Raw genomic sequence first — 17756 nt, 5'->3', positions numbered from 1 at the left:
CTGTAAAGCACTTTGGGACATCCTGAAGTCATGAAAGGTGCTATATAAATGCAAGTTCTTTCTTTTTATGTATATGGACACCCTGGTATATCTACAGAGAGAGAGAGAGATACATATACATGTATATGGGTACCCAGGTTAATGTAGAGAGAGAGATACATGTATATGTTTATGGGCACCCAGGTATAGCTACAGAGAGAGATTTACATGTATATGTATATGTATATGGGCAGAGAGATACATATACATGGCAAAAGTTTGGCTTTCTTGTGCCTGTAACGGCATTGCTGGAATTTCTGTGCTCAAGGTGTGTACCTCTAATTGGTACACCTTGCATAACATCTTGCTGTGTATTCTCAGCTCTAAAATGGGAAGGAATAAAAATTAAATACATAAACGGATACACATAAAATGGAAAGACCACTCATTTACAGTTTTCATGTATTCGCAAATTCAATCCCGAAAGCACCAATAAAGATTACGGAATACAATTTAATAAAAGTGGAATTCAATTTATTCTGTCCCAGCAAATCAGAGACCCTGATGTTACCTGCAACATGGTATAAACACCCCTATTGTTATAAAATAGGGAATCTTCTGACTCAGCGTGAGCAGTGTCACGGGAGATGAATTATATGTTTATCTGCCTGGTCTGTTTATTGCCAATCCTGCTCATTACCAAGCTCCTGTTGCCCCCTCCCATCTTGCTCTTTCACCTTCAACAGTAAACTACAATTTTACGAAAGCATGGTAATGTACTCTAAGTGTTCATTGCGCTTTTTGAATTAAGCTGACAGTTTACCAGCGAAGATGAAAGAGCATCCTCGATACTGGGGACGATTGCCCAGATCTTCCTTATCCACCAAAAACAGAGCAGATCTAACCCAGCCCAATGTTACCCTATCAGCCTCCTCCCAATCATCAGTAAAGTGATGGAAGAAATCATCAATAGTGCTTCGGGTGACACCTGCTCACTAATAACCTGCTCATGGATTCTCAATTCGGGTTCTGCCAAACCCAATCAGCTCCAGACTTCATCTCTGCCTTGATCCAGACATGGATGCAAGAGCTGAATGCCAGAGGAGAGATGAGAGTAACCGTACTCGACATCAAGGCAACATTTGACCGACTGTGACACCGAGTGTGGCAAATCAAAGGACAATGAGGGATCAAGAGGAGAACTCTCCAGTGGTTGGACTCATATGTGACACAGAAAAAGATGGTGGTGTCTGTCGCAGGCCAATTAACCACAGCCCATTGTTGTATCAGTTTCTCAGGGCAATGTCTTTGGCCCAATATCTTCAGCAACTTCATCAATGGTTTTTCCTCCATAATATGGGTCAGGAGTTTGACTGTTTACTGACAATTCCACAGTGTTCAGATCCATCCCAGCCTGTAGCAGGACCTGGACAACATCCAGCTTTGGGTTGGCAAGTGACAGGCAACATTCGCACTTCAGACGTACCAGACTATGACCATTGTCACATTTTTGGGTCTTGCCATTGGATATTTTCTCAGGTTCCACGTTGCCGGCCATTCCCATGGGGGCCTTGCATCCCCTACGATCCAGAGTGTACCTTCTTCTTCCCAATGTCTGGGTAAACAATAACAGGAGCCAGGGATCGTAACAGAGAAACATTCCTCTGTACATTGGCTACTGCTGTGTATCATGTGTCGCCATCTGATTCTCCTCTGTTTGAAAGATGGAATGAATATACATTCTATCAGACTGAGACTCAAACTCTGAACCAACAACTTGCTTTATTTAAATACTACAGATTAGTGAACAGTGTACGGTGTAAAATAATGAATCATACATTTCCCTCCTCTCCACAATACGTAAAATAATAAAGACGCCATTCACTTTATCACTAAACATAAGCATGGGGTCAGTTTCAACTCCGAGTGGGTTTCGGGTGGTGATATGGGGCTTGGGGAGCACACTATTATCCCACAGGGAGGCTATAGAGACAGACACACACATCAGTTTTTCATATCCCTCCATGGCCTCACCCCTCCCTATCTCCGTAACTTCGTCCAGACCTACAACCCTCCGAGATCTCTGCGTTCCTCCAATTCTGGCCATTTGAGCATCCCTGATTTTCATCCTTTAAGACGCTCCTTAAAACCTACCTCTTTGACCAAGCTTTTGGTCACCTGTCCTAATATCTCCTGATATGGCTCCGTGTCAAATTTTGTCTGATCCCCTGTGAAGCGCCTTGGGGCGTTTTACTACTTTAAAGGCGCTATATAAATGCAAGTTGGGTGTTGCTTTGGAATTCAGTTTTTTCCCTTCTTGATGAAGTCACCACATTTGAGACTTATTTCAGTTTTGAATTAGCCCTGAGTCGCTCAGATTGAGCTGCTGTCTGTATAACATTGCTGGGCTGTGTTTTATGTGCATTTCCCCGTGAATCTTGTTATTCTGGGAGTCCAGCCATCAATGACAGTGTGTGAGTCTGCAGCCTTGCTGCCCCCGATACCTCCCCATCACTACAAGTCCCAGGAGGTGGAGACTGACCGTGTGTGAGTGTCATTCCCATGGACAAGGCGAGTGGGCGGCACATCCGCTCCGATCTCACCGACACCTTCTTTATAAGGAACCCGGCCAGCAGCACATAAGCTGCTGCCTTACCGGCAGGGAGCGAGTGGCAGCCGGCGTCAGAGCCGGGCTGGTGCCGGTCTCCGCGAATGGACGGGACGGTGAATCGCACGGCCGAGGGTCCGGACGATTACTACCGGATACTGGGCTGCGACGAACTGTCCACGGTGAGGATCATCTAGCTTGTATCTTAGTGCTGACTAGTTTCTTAGTGCTGACTCGTTTGTATCTTAGTGCCGACTAGTTTCTTAGTGCTGACTAGTTTGCATCTTAGTGCCGACTAGTTTCTTAGTGCTGACTAGTTTGCATCTTAGTGCCGACTAGTTTCTTAGTGCTGACTAGTTTGCATCTTAGTGCCGACTAGTTTCTTAGTGCTGACTAGTTTGTATCCTAGTGCTGAAACTGTGTTGCAGGTTTCTGAGTGAATGACACTGGGGAGATTAGGATCTTTGTGTATGGAATAAATAATCACCCAGTGCATTGACCATGTGAGCAACATCTTGTCTTTTAGAACCATTGCTAAGTTGCTGCATACTGTAAATCCTAAATACTCACCTGGACTGCAGGTTTGCTGGAAGATCTCTGTGAATTCAGGCTGTGCAGGGGGTGTTTGCCTTGCGGAGACCCAGTGTGAAGGTTTGGTTTGGGGTCCCTACATTTTACTAGACAATGATACTAAATACTAACAAGTTAATCTGGTGAAGATTGTGAAAAAGCGAGTTTGTGATAGGTAATATAAAAATAGTGTCAAAATGATAGGCGATAGGTGGAAATGAAAGAATCGATTAGCGTTTCCTGAATAAAGTAATTAGATTCTATTTTTCATTTTGGTGCTGAAAGATTTCCTACAGACTCAGTGTGACGGTACACACCTTCCTCTGATGCTCTAACTTGAGTTACAAAATGGGTGTACCTTTTCTCTCCTTCAGTGTTTTATATAGTTGCTCCTGCAATACTCTCTTAAATTCAATGTCAGGAATCAGTGTGTTTCCTTGTGCCACAATGCATAACAATACAGCTTAGATCTGTGAGATTTGGTATATGTATTCTTTGAAGCAAAAACACCAATTTGCATTTATATAGCGCCTTTAACACAGTAAAACATACCAAGGCACTTCATAGGAACATAGTCAGACAAAAATTGGCACCAAGTTAAAGAAGGAGACGCTAGGTCAAGTGACCAAAAGCTTTGTCAAAGAAGTAGGTTTTAAGGAGCATCTTAAATGAGGAGAGAGGTTGAGAAGCAAAGAGGTTTAGGGAGGGAATTCCAAAGCTTAAAGTCTAGACGGCTGAAGGCACGGCCACCAATGGTGAGGTGAAGGAAGTGGGGGATGTACAAGAGGCCAGAATTGGAGGAACACAGAGATCTCGGAGGATTGTAGGACTGGAGGAGGTTACAGAGATAGGGAGGGCCGAGGCCATAGAGGGATTTGAACATGGGGATGAGAATTTTAAAATCGAGATGTTCCCGGACCGGAAGCCGATGAAGGTCAGTGAGCACAGGGGTGATGGGTGAACGGGACCTGGTGCAAGTTAGGATATGGGCAGCAGAGTTTTGAATGAGCTCAAGCTTATGGATGGTGGAAGATGGGAGGCCGGCCAGGAGAATATTGGAATAGTCGAGTCCAGAGGTAACAAAGGCATGGATGAGGGTTGCAGCAGGGGTGGAGACGGGCGATGTTACGGAGTTAGAAGTAGGCGGTCTTGGTGATGGAGAGGATTTGGGTTCGGAAGCTCATCTCAGGGTCAAATAGGACGCCAAGGTTGCAAACAGTTTGGTTCAGCCTGAGACAGAGCCCAGGGGGAGGGATGGAATCGGTGGCGTGGGAACGGAATTAGCGGGTGGGGACCAATGATAATGGCTTTGGTCTTCCCAATATGTCATTGGAGGACATCCTCGGCTCATTGAGGACTGGTTGTCGCACAAGCAGACTGGCTAATCAGAGGCAGTGAAGGGTCAAGAGAGGTGATGGTGAGGTAGAGCTGGGTGTCATCAGTGTACTTGTGGAACCTGACATTGTCCATAATTTTGAGTGGAATCAGGCGAGGGCAGTCTCAACCAGCTGGACAACAGAGGAGAGGCGTTGGAGGAGGGTGGTGTGATCAACCCTGTCAAAGAGGTCAAGAAGAATGAGGAGGGATAGTTTACCACGGTCCCAATCACATAGGATGTCATTTGTGACTTTGATTTCAGTGCTGTGGCAGGGGCGGAAACCTGATTGGAGAGGTAATGGGAGTTATGGGAAAGATGGTCGTGGATTTGGGAAGCGACAACACATTCAAGGACTTTGGAGAAGAGTTTGAAGATGGAGCAGTAGTTTGCAAGGATGGAGGGGTCAAGGGTGGGTTTTTTGAGGATGGGAGGGGAGGGATACAACTGAGGCAGCTGAATGCATGGTCTCAATCTTAGGACAAAGATCCATGAGCTCCTCGCACTTGTTGTTGGAGGTGAGGGCGTGGGCGGCAGGGAAGAGGGGTTTAAGGAGATGGGTTGGTAATGGAGAAAAGATGCCGGGGGTTATATTTGCATTTCAGGGTGATCCTGGAGTAATGAGAAGTTTTGGCAGAGGAGAGCAGGACCCAATCATACTTGATGAAACATAATGGGCACATGCACCCCATGCTGAGCCATATAGACCAAAAGGTCCTAGGTTTAATTACCGGTCCATGTGTTACAGTTGGCCTCAGCACCCTGGGTGGGGGTGGGGCTATGGAGGAGTATCAGCCAGGGAATGTGCTCCTGATCCAATCCAGTGATCCCTGCCACAAAGTATGTGTATATTTGGGGAGGACAGAAGGGGCTGACTTGATTCACTGACCATGCTCTCACATGGAGTATGGCCATGAGGGTGAGGTCCCAGTGGGCACCTGGCATACATACAACCTCACCCCAACAAAAATCAGGAGAGGAGGGGAGTAAAAGGATCAAAATGTAAAAAACATCAGCAACACATTTTATTGTGAGAGTAGCCATGTGCATTCAAATTGTATTCCATTAAAATAAACATTGCACATTGATGAAGATATGGACAAACCAATGCAATTAAATTTTAACTGTCTGGTAGAGTAGTGAATACGTTATTAGACTAGTAATCCAGAGGTGGCCTACTAAGAGACGGGAGTTCAAATCCCACCGTTGCAATTTGCGAATTTGAATTCAGTTGAAAAAAATCCGAAATAAATATGGAATAAAAAGCTGGTATCAGTAAAGTGACTATGAAGCTATTGTAAAAACCCAACTGGTTAATATCCCTTATGGAAGGAAACCTGCCGTCCTTACCCGGTTTGGCCCATATGTGATCCCAGTTGACTCTTAACTGCCCTCTGAAATGGCCTAGCAAGCCACTCAGTTGTATCAAACCACTACAAAAACGGATAAGAATAAAAAAATGGACAGACTACTCGGCTTCAGGCATCAGATTTGGTCACGATGAAGGCACACCAAGCCCAGTCGACCCTGCAAAGTCCTCCTCACTAACATCTGGGGCTGGTGCCAAAGTTTGGAGAGCTGTCCCACAGGCTAGTCATGTAACAGCCTGACATAGTCATACTCACAAAATCATACCTATCAGCCAAAATCCCAGACTGCTCCATCACATTCCCTGGGTATGTCCTGTCCCACCGGCAAGACAGACTCACCAGAGGTGGGGGCACAGTGGTTTACAGTTGTTGGGGGGATAGGCCCAGGGAGTCCTCAACATTGACTCTGGACCCCATGAAGTCATAGAATCATAGAATGGTAGAGCACAGAAGGAGGCCATTTGGTCCATTGTGTCTGTGCCGGCTCTTTGAAAGAGCTATCCAATTAGTCCCATTCTCCTGCTCTTTCCCCATAGCCCTGCAAATTTTTCCCCTTCAAGTATTTATCCAATTTCCTTTTGAAAGTTACTATTGAATCTGCTTCCACCACCCTTTCAGGCAGTGCATTCCAGATCATAAAAGCTCGCTGCGTAAAAAAATGTTTCCTCATGTCACCTCTGGTTCTTTTGCCAATTACCTTAAATCTGTGTCCTCTGGTTATCGACCCTTCTGTCACTGGAAACAGTTTCTCCTTATTTACTCTATCAAAACCATTCATGATTTTGAACACGTCTATCAAATCTCCTTTTAACCGTCTCTGCTGCAAGGAGAACAACGCAAGTTTCTCTAGTTTCTCCATGTAACTGAAGTTTATCATTGCTGGTGCCATTCTAGTAAATCTCCTCCGCACCCTCTCTAAGGCTTTGACATCCTTCCTAAAGTGTGGTGCCCAAAATCGGCTACAATAATTCCAGCCGGGGCCTAGCCAGTGTTTTATAAAGGTTTAGCATAACTTCCTTGCTTTTATGCCTCTATTTATAAAGCCAAGGATCCCATGTACCTTTTTAACAGCCTTCTCAACTTGTCCTGCTATCTTCAAAGACTTGTGTACCTACACCCCCAGGTCTCTCTGTTCCTGCACTCCCTTTAAAATTGTACCATTTAGTTTATATTGCCTCTCCTCATTCTTCCTACCAAAATGTATTACTTCACACTTCTCTGTGTTAAATTCCATCTGCCATGTATCTGCCCATTTCACCAGTCTGTCTTTGTCCTCCTGAAGTCTGTTACTATCCTCCTCACTGTTTACTATATTTCCGAGTTTCCTGTCATCTGCATACTTTGAAATTACACCCTCTATACCCAAGTCCAGGTCATTAATATATATCAAAAAGAGCAGTGGTCCTAATACTGACCCCTGGGGATACCACTGTATACTTACCTCCAGTCTGAAAAACAACCGTTCACCACTACTCTCAGCTTTCTGATCCTTAGCCAATTTTGTATCTACGCTGCCAATGTCCCTTTAATCCCATGGGCTTCAATTTTACTAACAAGTCTATTATTATGTGATACTTTATCAAGCGCCTTTTCAAAGTCCATATACCGATATCAACCTCACTACCCTCATCAACCCTCTCCGTCACTTCATCAACGAACTCAATCAAGTTAGTCAAACTCGATTTTCCTTTAACCAACCAGTGCTGACTTTCATTTATTTACCCATATTTTTCCAAGTGCCAATTAATTTTGTCCCAGATTATTGTCTCTAAAAGTTTCCCCACCACCGACGTTAGACTGACTGGCCTGTAGTTGCCGGGTTTATCCCTCTCCCCTTTTTTGAACAGGGGTGTAACATTTGCAATCCTCCAGTCCTCTGGCACCGCCTCCATATCTAAAGAGGATTGGAAGATTGTGGCCAGAGCCTCTGTAATTTCCACCTTTACTTCCCTCAGTAACCTAGGACGCATCCCAACTGGGTGTCTTTTCTACTTTGAGCACTGCCAGCCTTTTAATTACATCCTCTTTATCTATTTTTATCCTATCCAAATTCACTACTACCTCCTCCTTTACTGTGACATTGGCAACATCCTCTTCTCTAGTGAAGACAGCTGTAAAGTACTCACTTAGTACCTCAGCCGTACCCTCTGCCTCCACAAGAAGGTCTCCTTTTTGGTCTCTAATCGGCTCCACCCCTCCTTTGACTACTCTGTTACTGTTTATATGTTTATAAAAGACTTTTGGGTTCCCTTTTATGTTATCCGCTAATCTAATCTCATACATTCTCTTTGCCCCGCTTATTTCCTTTTTCAGTTCTGCTGTGTACTTTTTATATTCAGCTTGGTTCTCTACTGAATTACGAATCTGACATTTGTCTACTCTGTATCCGAACTATCTCCTCTTTGAAGGCCTTCCATTGCTCATTTACTGTTTTACCTACCAGTGTTTGATTCCAATCAACCTAGACCAGATCCCTTTTCAACTCACTGAAATTAGCCCTCCTCCAGTTGAGTATTTTCACATTTTATTTTTTCTTGTCCTTTTCCATAACTACTCTAAACCTAATGATATTGTGATCAGTGTTTCCCAAATGCTTCTCTACTGAAACATGCTCCACCTGCCCCACTTCCTGGTTGGGCTGGAAACACACTGTTCAAGAAAATTCACCTGTACACGTTTCAGGAATTCCTCCCACTCTTTGCCCTTTACTATCTCAGTCTATATTGGGATAATTCAAGTCCCTCATTATCACCACTCTAAAGTTGTTGCATCTTTCTACAGTTTGCCTGCAAATTTGCTCTTCTGTCTCTTTCCCATTATTTGGTGGCCTATAGTGTACACCCAGCAGTGTAATAGCTCCTTTATTGTTCCTTAATTCTAACCAAATAGATTCTATCTTTGAACCCTCATGTATATCATCCCTTCCTAGTGCTATAACAGTATCTTCGATCAATACTGCCACCCCCTCCTTTTCTTCCTTCCCTATCTTTCCAGAATACATTGTAGCCAGGAATATTAAGTGCCCATTCCTCCCCTTGTTTAAGCCAGGTCTCATGGCTTCACGTCAAACATGGGCAAGGAAACCTCCTGCTGATTACCACCTACTGCCCTCCCTCAGCTGATGAATCAGTCCTCCTCCATGTTGAACACCACCTAGAGGAAACACTGAGGGTAGCAAGGGCACAGAATATACTCTGGGTGGGGGATTTCAATGTCCATCACTAAGAGTGGCTCGGTAGTACCACTACTGCCCGAGCTGGCCAAGTCCTGAAGGACCTAGCTGCCAGACTGAGATTGTGGCAGGTGGTGAGAGAACCAACATAAGGGAATAACCTCATCCTCACCAATCTACTGTGCATCTGTCTATGATGGTATTGGTAGGAGTGACCACCGCACAGTCCTTGTGGAGACCAAGTCCCGTCTTCACACTGAGGACACCCTCCATCGTGTCGTGTGGCACTACCACTATGTTAAGTGGGATAGATTAAGAACAGATCTAGCAGCTCAAAACTGGGCATCCATGAGGTGCTGTGGACCATCAGCAGCAGAATTGTATTCCAGCACAATCTGTAACCTCATGGCCCCACATATCCCTCACTCCTCCATCACCATCAAACCAGGGGATCAACCCTGGTTCAATGAAGAGTGTAGACGAGCATGCCAGGAGCAGCACCAGGCGTACCTAAAAATGAGGTGCCAACCTGGTGAATCTACAACACAGGACTACATGCTAAACACTGGAAGCAGCATGAGTGATCCCAACAGATCAGATCAAAGCTCTGCAGTCCTTTGACATCCAATCACGAGTGGTGGTGGACAATTAAACAACTAACTGGAGGAGGAGGCTTCGTGAACATCTCCATTCTCAATGATGACAGAGTCCAGCACTTAAGTGCATAAGACAAGGTTGAAGTGTTTACAACCATCTTCAGCCAGAAGGGCCGATTGGATGATCCATCTTGGCCTCCTCCCGATATCCCCACCATCACAGAAGCCAGTCTTCAGCCAATTCGATTCACTCCATGTGATATCAAGAAACTGCTGAGTGCACTGGATACAGCAAAGGCTATGGGTCCCAACAACATCCCGGCTGTAGTGCTGAAGACTTATGCTCCAGAAGTAGCCGTGCCTTTAGCCAAACTGTTCCAGTACAGCTACAACACTGGCATCTACCCGACAATGTGGAAAATTGCCCAGATATGTCTTGTCCACAAAAACCGACCCGACCAATTACCGCCCCATCAGTCTACTCTCAATCATCAGCAAAGTGATGGAAGGTGTCATCGACAGTGCTATCAAGCTGCACTTACTCACCAATAACCTGCTCACCGATGCTCAGTTTGGGTTCCGCCAGGACCACTCGGCTCCAGACCTCATTACAGCCTTGGTCCAAACATGGACAAAAGAGCTGAATTCCAAAGGTGAGGTGAGAGTGACTGCCCTTGACATCAAGGCTGCATTTGACTCAGTGTGGCATCAAGGAGTCACAGTAAAATTGAAGTCAATGGGAATGTGTCTGGAGTCATACCTAGCACAAAAGAAGATGGGACTGGTTATTGGCGGCCAATCATCTCAGCCCCAGGACATCACTGCAGGAGTTCCTCAGGGCAGTGTCCTAGACCCAACCGTCTTCAGCTGCTTCATCAATGACCTTCCCTCCATCATAAGGTCAGAAGTGGGGTTGTTTGCTGATGATTGCAAAGTGTTCAGTTCCATTCGCAATTCCTCAGATAATGAAGCAGTCCATGGCTGCATGCAGCAAGACCTGAACAACAACCAAGGGCAGAAGGCGTATGGTAGTACCATCACCGCCAAGTTCCCCTCCAAGTCACACACCAACCCAACTTTATAGAATAGAACCATAGAATGGTTACTGCACAGAAGGAGGCCATTCGGCCCACCGAGCCCGTGTCAGTTCTTTGTAAGAGCAATCCAGTTGGTCCCAGTTCCTTCAAGTATTTATCCAATTCCTTTTTGAAAGCCATGCCTCCACCACCCTTTCAGGCAGCGCATTCCAGATCATAACTACTCACTGCGTAAAAAAGTTTTTCCTCGTCGCCTTTGGATCTTTTGCCAATCATCTGTGTCCTCTGCTTCGCAACCCTTCTGCCAATGGGAACAGTTTCGCTTTATTTACTTTATCTAAACCCTTCATGATTTTGAACACTTCTATCAAATCTCCTCTCAACCTTCTCTGCTCTAAGGAAATTCACAAAACTGAAGTCCCTCATCCCTGGAACCATTCTAGTAAATCTTTTCTGCACCCTCTCTAAGGTCTTCACATCCTTCCTGAAGTGCGGTGCCCAGAACTGGACACAATACTCCAGTTGTGACTGAACCAGTGTTTTATAAAGGTTCAACATAACTTCCTCGCTTTTGCACTCTATGCTTCTATTAATAAAGCCCAGGATCCCATATGCTTTTTTAACCGCTTTCTCAACCTGTCCTGCCAACTTCAAAGATTTGGAAATATATCGCCGTTCCTTCACCATCACTGGGTCAAAATCCTGGAACTCCCTTCCTAACAGCACTGTGGGAGCACCTTCACCACACAGACTGCAGCGATTCAAGAACACTGCCCACCACCACCTTCTCAAGGGTAACTAGAGATGGGCAATAAATGCTGGCATTGCCAGCGATGCCCATATCTCAAGAATGAATTTTTAAAAATGAAATGTTACAGTAGAATGTGCCTTATCCACACTAATGGAGACCTCCCTCATAGATATTGTGTAATGTCCCTCAGGACGGTGCTCGGTCCCAGGCAATGGATGAGGTTACTTTCTGACACTCTGACGCACTGTGTTGCTCGGCAGGGGGGGGCAAAGGGCCGAATCGCTGCAAGTTTCAGAGGAGTTTCTAAAATCTTGGATCCATTTCACGAACAGCACCAGATTCGGAGGGGGGTGGGGGATTTTGGGGGGTGGGTACCAGATCCCAGGGACAGAGCGATGAGGAAAGGCTGAAGAAGGGCAGTTGAGTAAAGGTCCAGCCGGGGCAGTGTCTGCGGACTGTGGCAACCTTTCACTGGTACGGGGGCCCTGTGCAACTGCAGGGCCTTCAAGGCCCAGACGCCACCTCGACAGCCGTGTTGTGTCCTGAAGTTTACAGGCTGCCTTGTGCTGTGATTTGTCACCATTTTTTTAAACCAGACATCCGAATGAGCTCGTACAACAGATGACAATTTATGGGATGTGTACATAGTATTTAGGAAACACATCCAGGCTCAAATATTGAAAAGTCATTCCTCCTCTATGTCATTTGGTTATTATGCATTCAGTCCCCAGGTCAGTTTTATTAAATCACAAATTAAAATCTTGTCCCTGTGTTTAATTAGCAGTTTCCAACAATTACTGTCACACCTGTGGAAAGCCAGACACCAGTTGTTACCATGGAGAATGTATTACATCAAAATAAACCTTTAACTTCCTGAAAGCAAAGTAAACCAACCAAAAAGAAGCAATGAATACACCAAAGGAAATGCTGAATCATAACTGTCAGATAGGTTTGCTGATCATTTTTCTGATGACATTGGTGACAAAAGGTTTATACTTCAAGTTTGGTAATGATTTAATTTTTATTTTGTCAGACAGAACAAATCATTGCAGAGTTTAAAGCCAAGGCCCTGGGCTGCCATCCTGACAAACATCCGCAGAATCCGAAAGCAGGCAAGTGAATTGAAAATATCCCCCAAAAAAATGTCTTGTGAACGGTCGATGTCCATTTCTCCCCGGCAATGCTGCAGCAAAGTGGTTGGTCTGGCTGGGAGTCTGCACAAACTGGAGGCCACATGCCAGCTGACCCAGAACCCGAACCTTGACAATATCCAGCTGAGAGGTGGGTAGGGTCGCCAACCCTCCAGGATTGTCCTGGACATCCCAGGAATTGAGGATTAATCCCCAGGACACGGCTGTGAGCAACACCCAAGAGAAAAATCCTCAGAGCATTCAAAAAATCGTGTTTTTTTTTCATTTTCTTTGAACACTTTTGTTTATTAGTTATAAAAATATAGGAGTTGGGGGAGTAAAGACTGTTTGACTGAGTCAAGAATCATCCAATTGAGTCATGAAGAGTCTGTTCGCTTTCCAGTTGGCGCAGGGAGATGGTGTGCCATGAGGTTGGACATGTTGGGCGACCAATGGCGGGAGCATGGGGGCAGGGCAGTGGGAGGCCGGATGTCGTGTAATGAAATCTCCAGGTATGCATCCAACCGGAGTTGGCGACCCTAGAGGCAGCCCCCTGTGACATAAGAACATAAGAACATAAGAAATTGGAGCAGGAGTAGGCCAATCAGCCCCTCGAGCCTGCTCCGCCATTCAATAAGATCATGGCTGATCTGATCCCAACCACAAATCTAAAGAACACAAGAAGTCGGAGCAGGACCCGGCCACATAGCCCCTGGGCCCTCTCCGCCACCCACAGGGCATTGACCGATCCGAACTCAGCTTCATGTCCAATTTCCTGCCCGCTCCCCATAACCCCTAATTCCCTTTACTTCTAGGAAACTGTCTATTTCTGTTTTAAATTTATCTAATGATGTAGCTTCCACAGCTTCCTGGGGCAGCAAATTCCACAGACCTACCACCCTCTGAGTGAAGAAGTTTCTCCTCATCTCAGTTTTGAAAGAGCAGCCCCTTATTCTAAGATTATGCCCCCTAGTTCTAGTTTCACCCATCTTTGGGAACATCCTTACTGCATCCACCCGATCAAGACCCTTCACAATCTTATATGTTTCAATAAGATCGCCTCTCATTCTTCTGAACTCCAATGAGTAGAGTCCCAATCTACTCAACCTCTCCTCATATGTCCGCCCCCTCATCCCCGGGATTAACCGAGTGAACCTTCTTTGTACTGCCTCGAGAGCAAGTATGTCTTTTCTTAAGTATGGAGACCAAAACTGTATGCAGTATTCCAGGTGCGGTCTCACCAATACCTTATATAACTGCAGCAATACCTCCTTGTTTTTATATTCTATCCCCCTAGCAATAAAAGCCAACATTCCGTTGGCTTTCTTGATCACCTGCTGCACCTGCATACCAACTTTTTGATTTTCTTGCACTAGGACCCCCAGATCCCTTTGTACTGCAGTACTTTCCAGTCTCTCGCCATTAAGAAAATAACTTGCTCTCTGATTTTTCCTGCCAAAGTGCATAACCTCACATTTTCCAATATTATATTGCATCTGCCAAATCTCCGCCCACTCACCCAGCCTGTCTATATCCCCTTGCAGGTTTTTTATGTCCTCCTCACTCTCTACTTTCCCTCCCATCTTTATATCATCTGCAAATTTTGATATGTTGCACTCGGTCCCCTCCTCCAAATCGTTAATATAGATTGTAAAGAGTTGGGGACCCAGCACCGACCCCTGTGGAACACCACTGGTTACTGGTTGCCAGTCCGAAAATGAACCATTTATCCCAACTCTCTGCTTCCTGTTCGATAACCAATCCTCCACCCATGCCAGAATATTACCCCCAATCCCGTGATTTTTTATCTTAAGTAATAATCTTTTATGTGGCACCTTGTCGAATGCCTTCTGGAAGTCTAAATACACTACGTCCACTGGTTCCCCTTTATCCACCCTATACGTTATATCCTCGAAGAACTCAAGCAAATTTGTCAGACATGACTTCCCCTTCATAAAGCCATGCTGACTTTGTCCTATTAAATTATGCTTATCTAAATGTTCCGTTACTGTCTCCTTAATAATAGACTCCAAAATTTTACCCACCACAGATGTTAAGCTAACTGGCCTATAATTTCCAGCCTTCTGCCTACTACCCTTTTTAAATAACGGTGTTACATTAGCAGTTTTCCAATCTGCCGGGACCTCTCCTGAGTCCAGGGAATTTTGGAAAACTATCACCAAAGCATCCACAATCCCTACTGCCACTTCCCTCAAGACCCTAGGATGGAAGCCATCAGGTCCAGGGGATTTATCCGCCTTGAGTCCCATTATTTTACTGAGTACCATCTCCTGAGTGATTTTAATCGTATTTAGCTCCTCCCCCCCGAGAGTCCCCTGTTTGTCCAGTGTTGGGATATTCTTAGTGTCCTCTACTGTAAAGACTGAAACAAAATATTTGTTCAGCATTTTTGCCATCTCCATGTTTCCCACCATTAATTTCCCGGTCTCATCCTCTAAGGGACCTATGTTTGCCTTCGCCACCCTTTTTCTTTTTATATAACTATAGAAACTCTTGCTATCTGTTTTTATATTTTTTGCTAATTTCTTTTCATAATCTAACTTCCCTTTCTTAATCAATCCTTTAGTTACTTTTTGCTGTCTTTTGAAGAATTCCCAATCTTCTATCCTCCCACTAAGTTTGGCTACCTTATATGTCCTTGTTTTTAGTCGGATACTATCCTTGATTTCTTTACTTAGCCACGGATGGCTGTCATTTCTTTTACACCCTTTTTTCCTCAGTGGAATATATTTATTTTGAAAGTTGTAAAATAACTCCCTAAATGAACACCACTGCTCATGTACCGTCTTACCCTTTAATCTATTTTCCCAGTCCACTTTAATCAATTCCGCTCTCATACCATCATAGTCTCCTTTATTCAAGCTCAGTACGCTTGTTTGAGAATCAACCTTCTCACCCTCTAATTGGATATGGAATTCAACCATGTTGTGGTCGCTCGTTCCAAGGGGATCCTTAACTAGGACATTATTAATTAATCCTGACTCATTACACAGGACCAGGTCCAAGGTTGCCTGCCCCCTTGTAGGATCAGTTACATACTGCTCAAGAAATCCATCCCTGATGCACTCAATGAACTCGTCCTCAAGGCTGCTCTGCCCAATTTGATTTGTCCAGTTAATATGATAATTAAAATCCCCCATAATTATGGCTGTTCCCTTATTACATGCCCCGACTATCTCCTGATTAATACTTCTTCCAGCAGAGTTGCAACTATTAGGAGGCCTATATACTACGCCCACTAATGTTTTTTCCCCTTATTATTCCTTATCTCCACCCAAACTGTTTCATTATCTTGATGCTTTGTCCCAATATCATTTCTCTGTATTACAGTGATTCCTTCCTTTATTAACATAGCCACCCCACCTCCCCTTCCTTCCTGCCTGTCCTTCCTGATTGTTAAATACCCTGGCATATTTAATTCCCAGTCGTTGTCACCCTGCAGCCATGTTTCTGTAATGGCCACAAGATCATACCCATACGTAGTTATTTGTGCCGTTAACTCGTCCATTTTATTACGAATGCTACGTGCATTCAGATAAAGAACTTTCAAATCTGTTTTGTGACGCTTAGTTCCTGCTTTTTCCTTTTTTAACCCTTTACCTATTACTCCATACCTTCTGTCCCTTCCTGTTACGCTTTCCTCTCTCTCCCTGCTCAGGTTCCCAACCCCCTGCCACTTTAGTTTAAACCCTCCCCAACAGCACTAGCAAACACTCCTCCTAGGACAGCGGTCCCGGCCCTGCCCAGGTGCAGACCATCCGGTTTGTACTGGTCCCACCTCCCCCAGAACCGTTTCCAGTGTCCCAGGAATTTGAATCCCTCCCCCTTGCACCATTCCTCTAGCCACGTATTCATTTGAAATATCCTCCTATTTCTACTCTGACTAGCACGTGGCACTGGCAGCAATCCTGAGATTACTACCTTTGAGGTCCTATTTTTTAATTTACCTCCTAACTCCCTATATTCTGCTTTTAGGACCTCATCCCCTTTTTTACCTATATCGTTGGTGCCTATGTGCACCACGACAGCTGGCTGTTCGCCCTCTCCCTCCAAAATGTTCTGTAGCCGCTCTGAGACATCCTTGATCCTTGCACCAGGGAGGCAACACACCATCCTGGAGTCTCGGTTGCGGCCGCAGAAACGCCTGTCTATTCCCCTTACAATTGAGTCCCCTATCACTATAGCTCTGCCACTCTTTTTCCTCCCAGCCTGTGCAGCAGAGCTACCCGTGGTGCCAGGAAGTTGGCTGCTGCTGCCTTCCCCTGATAAGTCATCCCCCCCAACAGCATCCAAAGTGGCATATCTGTTTGAGAGGGGGATGGCCACAGGGGACCCCTGCACTACCTGCCTGCATCTCTTACTCTTCCTGGTGGTCACCCATTCACTTCCTGCCTGTATACCCTTTACCTGCGGTGTGACCAACTCGCTAAACGTGCTATCCACGAGTTTCTCTGCATCGCGGATGCTCCACAGTGAGTCCACCCGCAGCTCCAGCTCCGAGATACGATCGGTCAGTAGCTGCAGGTGGACACACTTCCCGCACACATGGTCGGCAGGGACACTGGTAGTGTCCATGACTTCCCACATCTTGCAGGAGGAGCATATCACGGGTGCGAGGTCTGCTGCCATGACTTGCCTTAGCTTAGTTACCCCTTTTAAATTACGTTGAAATTAGAAAATGTTAACTATACTGGGGACCTAGGTTCACTAAAAAAAAACACTATCTGCTGCTGGCAGTCCTGTAGCTGTATTTGTGTTAACGATGAGAATAACAGTGTTCTCATTCTTCCTGTGGGTCTGAATTTACATTTTGATGCGATGCCGAGAGAGATTTTTTTTTATCTCTTTCCCCTCCCCTCTAAACGATTGCCATTCGCTACTCTCCTCTGTCCATGATGCAACTTTCTGTGTCAAGAAGACCGGGCGTGCACCCTGGTGCGGGCGTTTCTGGTTTCCAAATCATGTCCCCACGTTTCTTGTGTGTAGAAATCCGGTGCTGTTACTCACTGGTATTGTGGGACAAGGCTAGGGAGTGGAGCAGGTGGATGGGCAGGGGAGCATGATGAGGGGAGTGTAACGTGGGTGAGTCAAGTGGAAACTCCAAAGGGACACAAGGCCCCAGTTGAAGCCTTAAATGTGGGCAGGTC

General features: G+C 45.3%; 1 protein-coding gene across 1 annotated transcript in view; it reads left to right on the top strand.

Moving 5' to 3' along the window:
* Positions 1-2580: 2580 nt before the first annotated feature.
* The window catches only part of dnajc12 (DnaJ (Hsp40) homolog, subfamily C, member 12), a 35269-nt gene continuing 20093 nt past the window's right edge, over positions 2581-17756 (top strand). The window contains exons 1-2 of the mRNA XM_068002773.1: positions 2581-2769; positions 12492-12570. Coding sequence (XP_067858874.1) covers positions 2692-2769; positions 12492-12570 — 157 coding nt within the window. The 5' untranslated portion in view covers positions 2581-2691. The remainder of the gene's footprint in view (positions 2770-12491; positions 12571-17756) is intronic.

The sequence above is a fragment of the Heptranchias perlo genome, chromosome 21 (assembly GCF_035084215.1).
Source record: "Heptranchias perlo isolate sHepPer1 chromosome 21, sHepPer1.hap1, whole genome shotgun sequence".
Taxonomy (NCBI): Eukaryota; Metazoa; Chordata; class Chondrichthyes; order Hexanchiformes; family Hexanchidae; genus Heptranchias; species Heptranchias perlo.
This window is presented reverse-complemented; position numbering and strand designations above follow the sequence as displayed.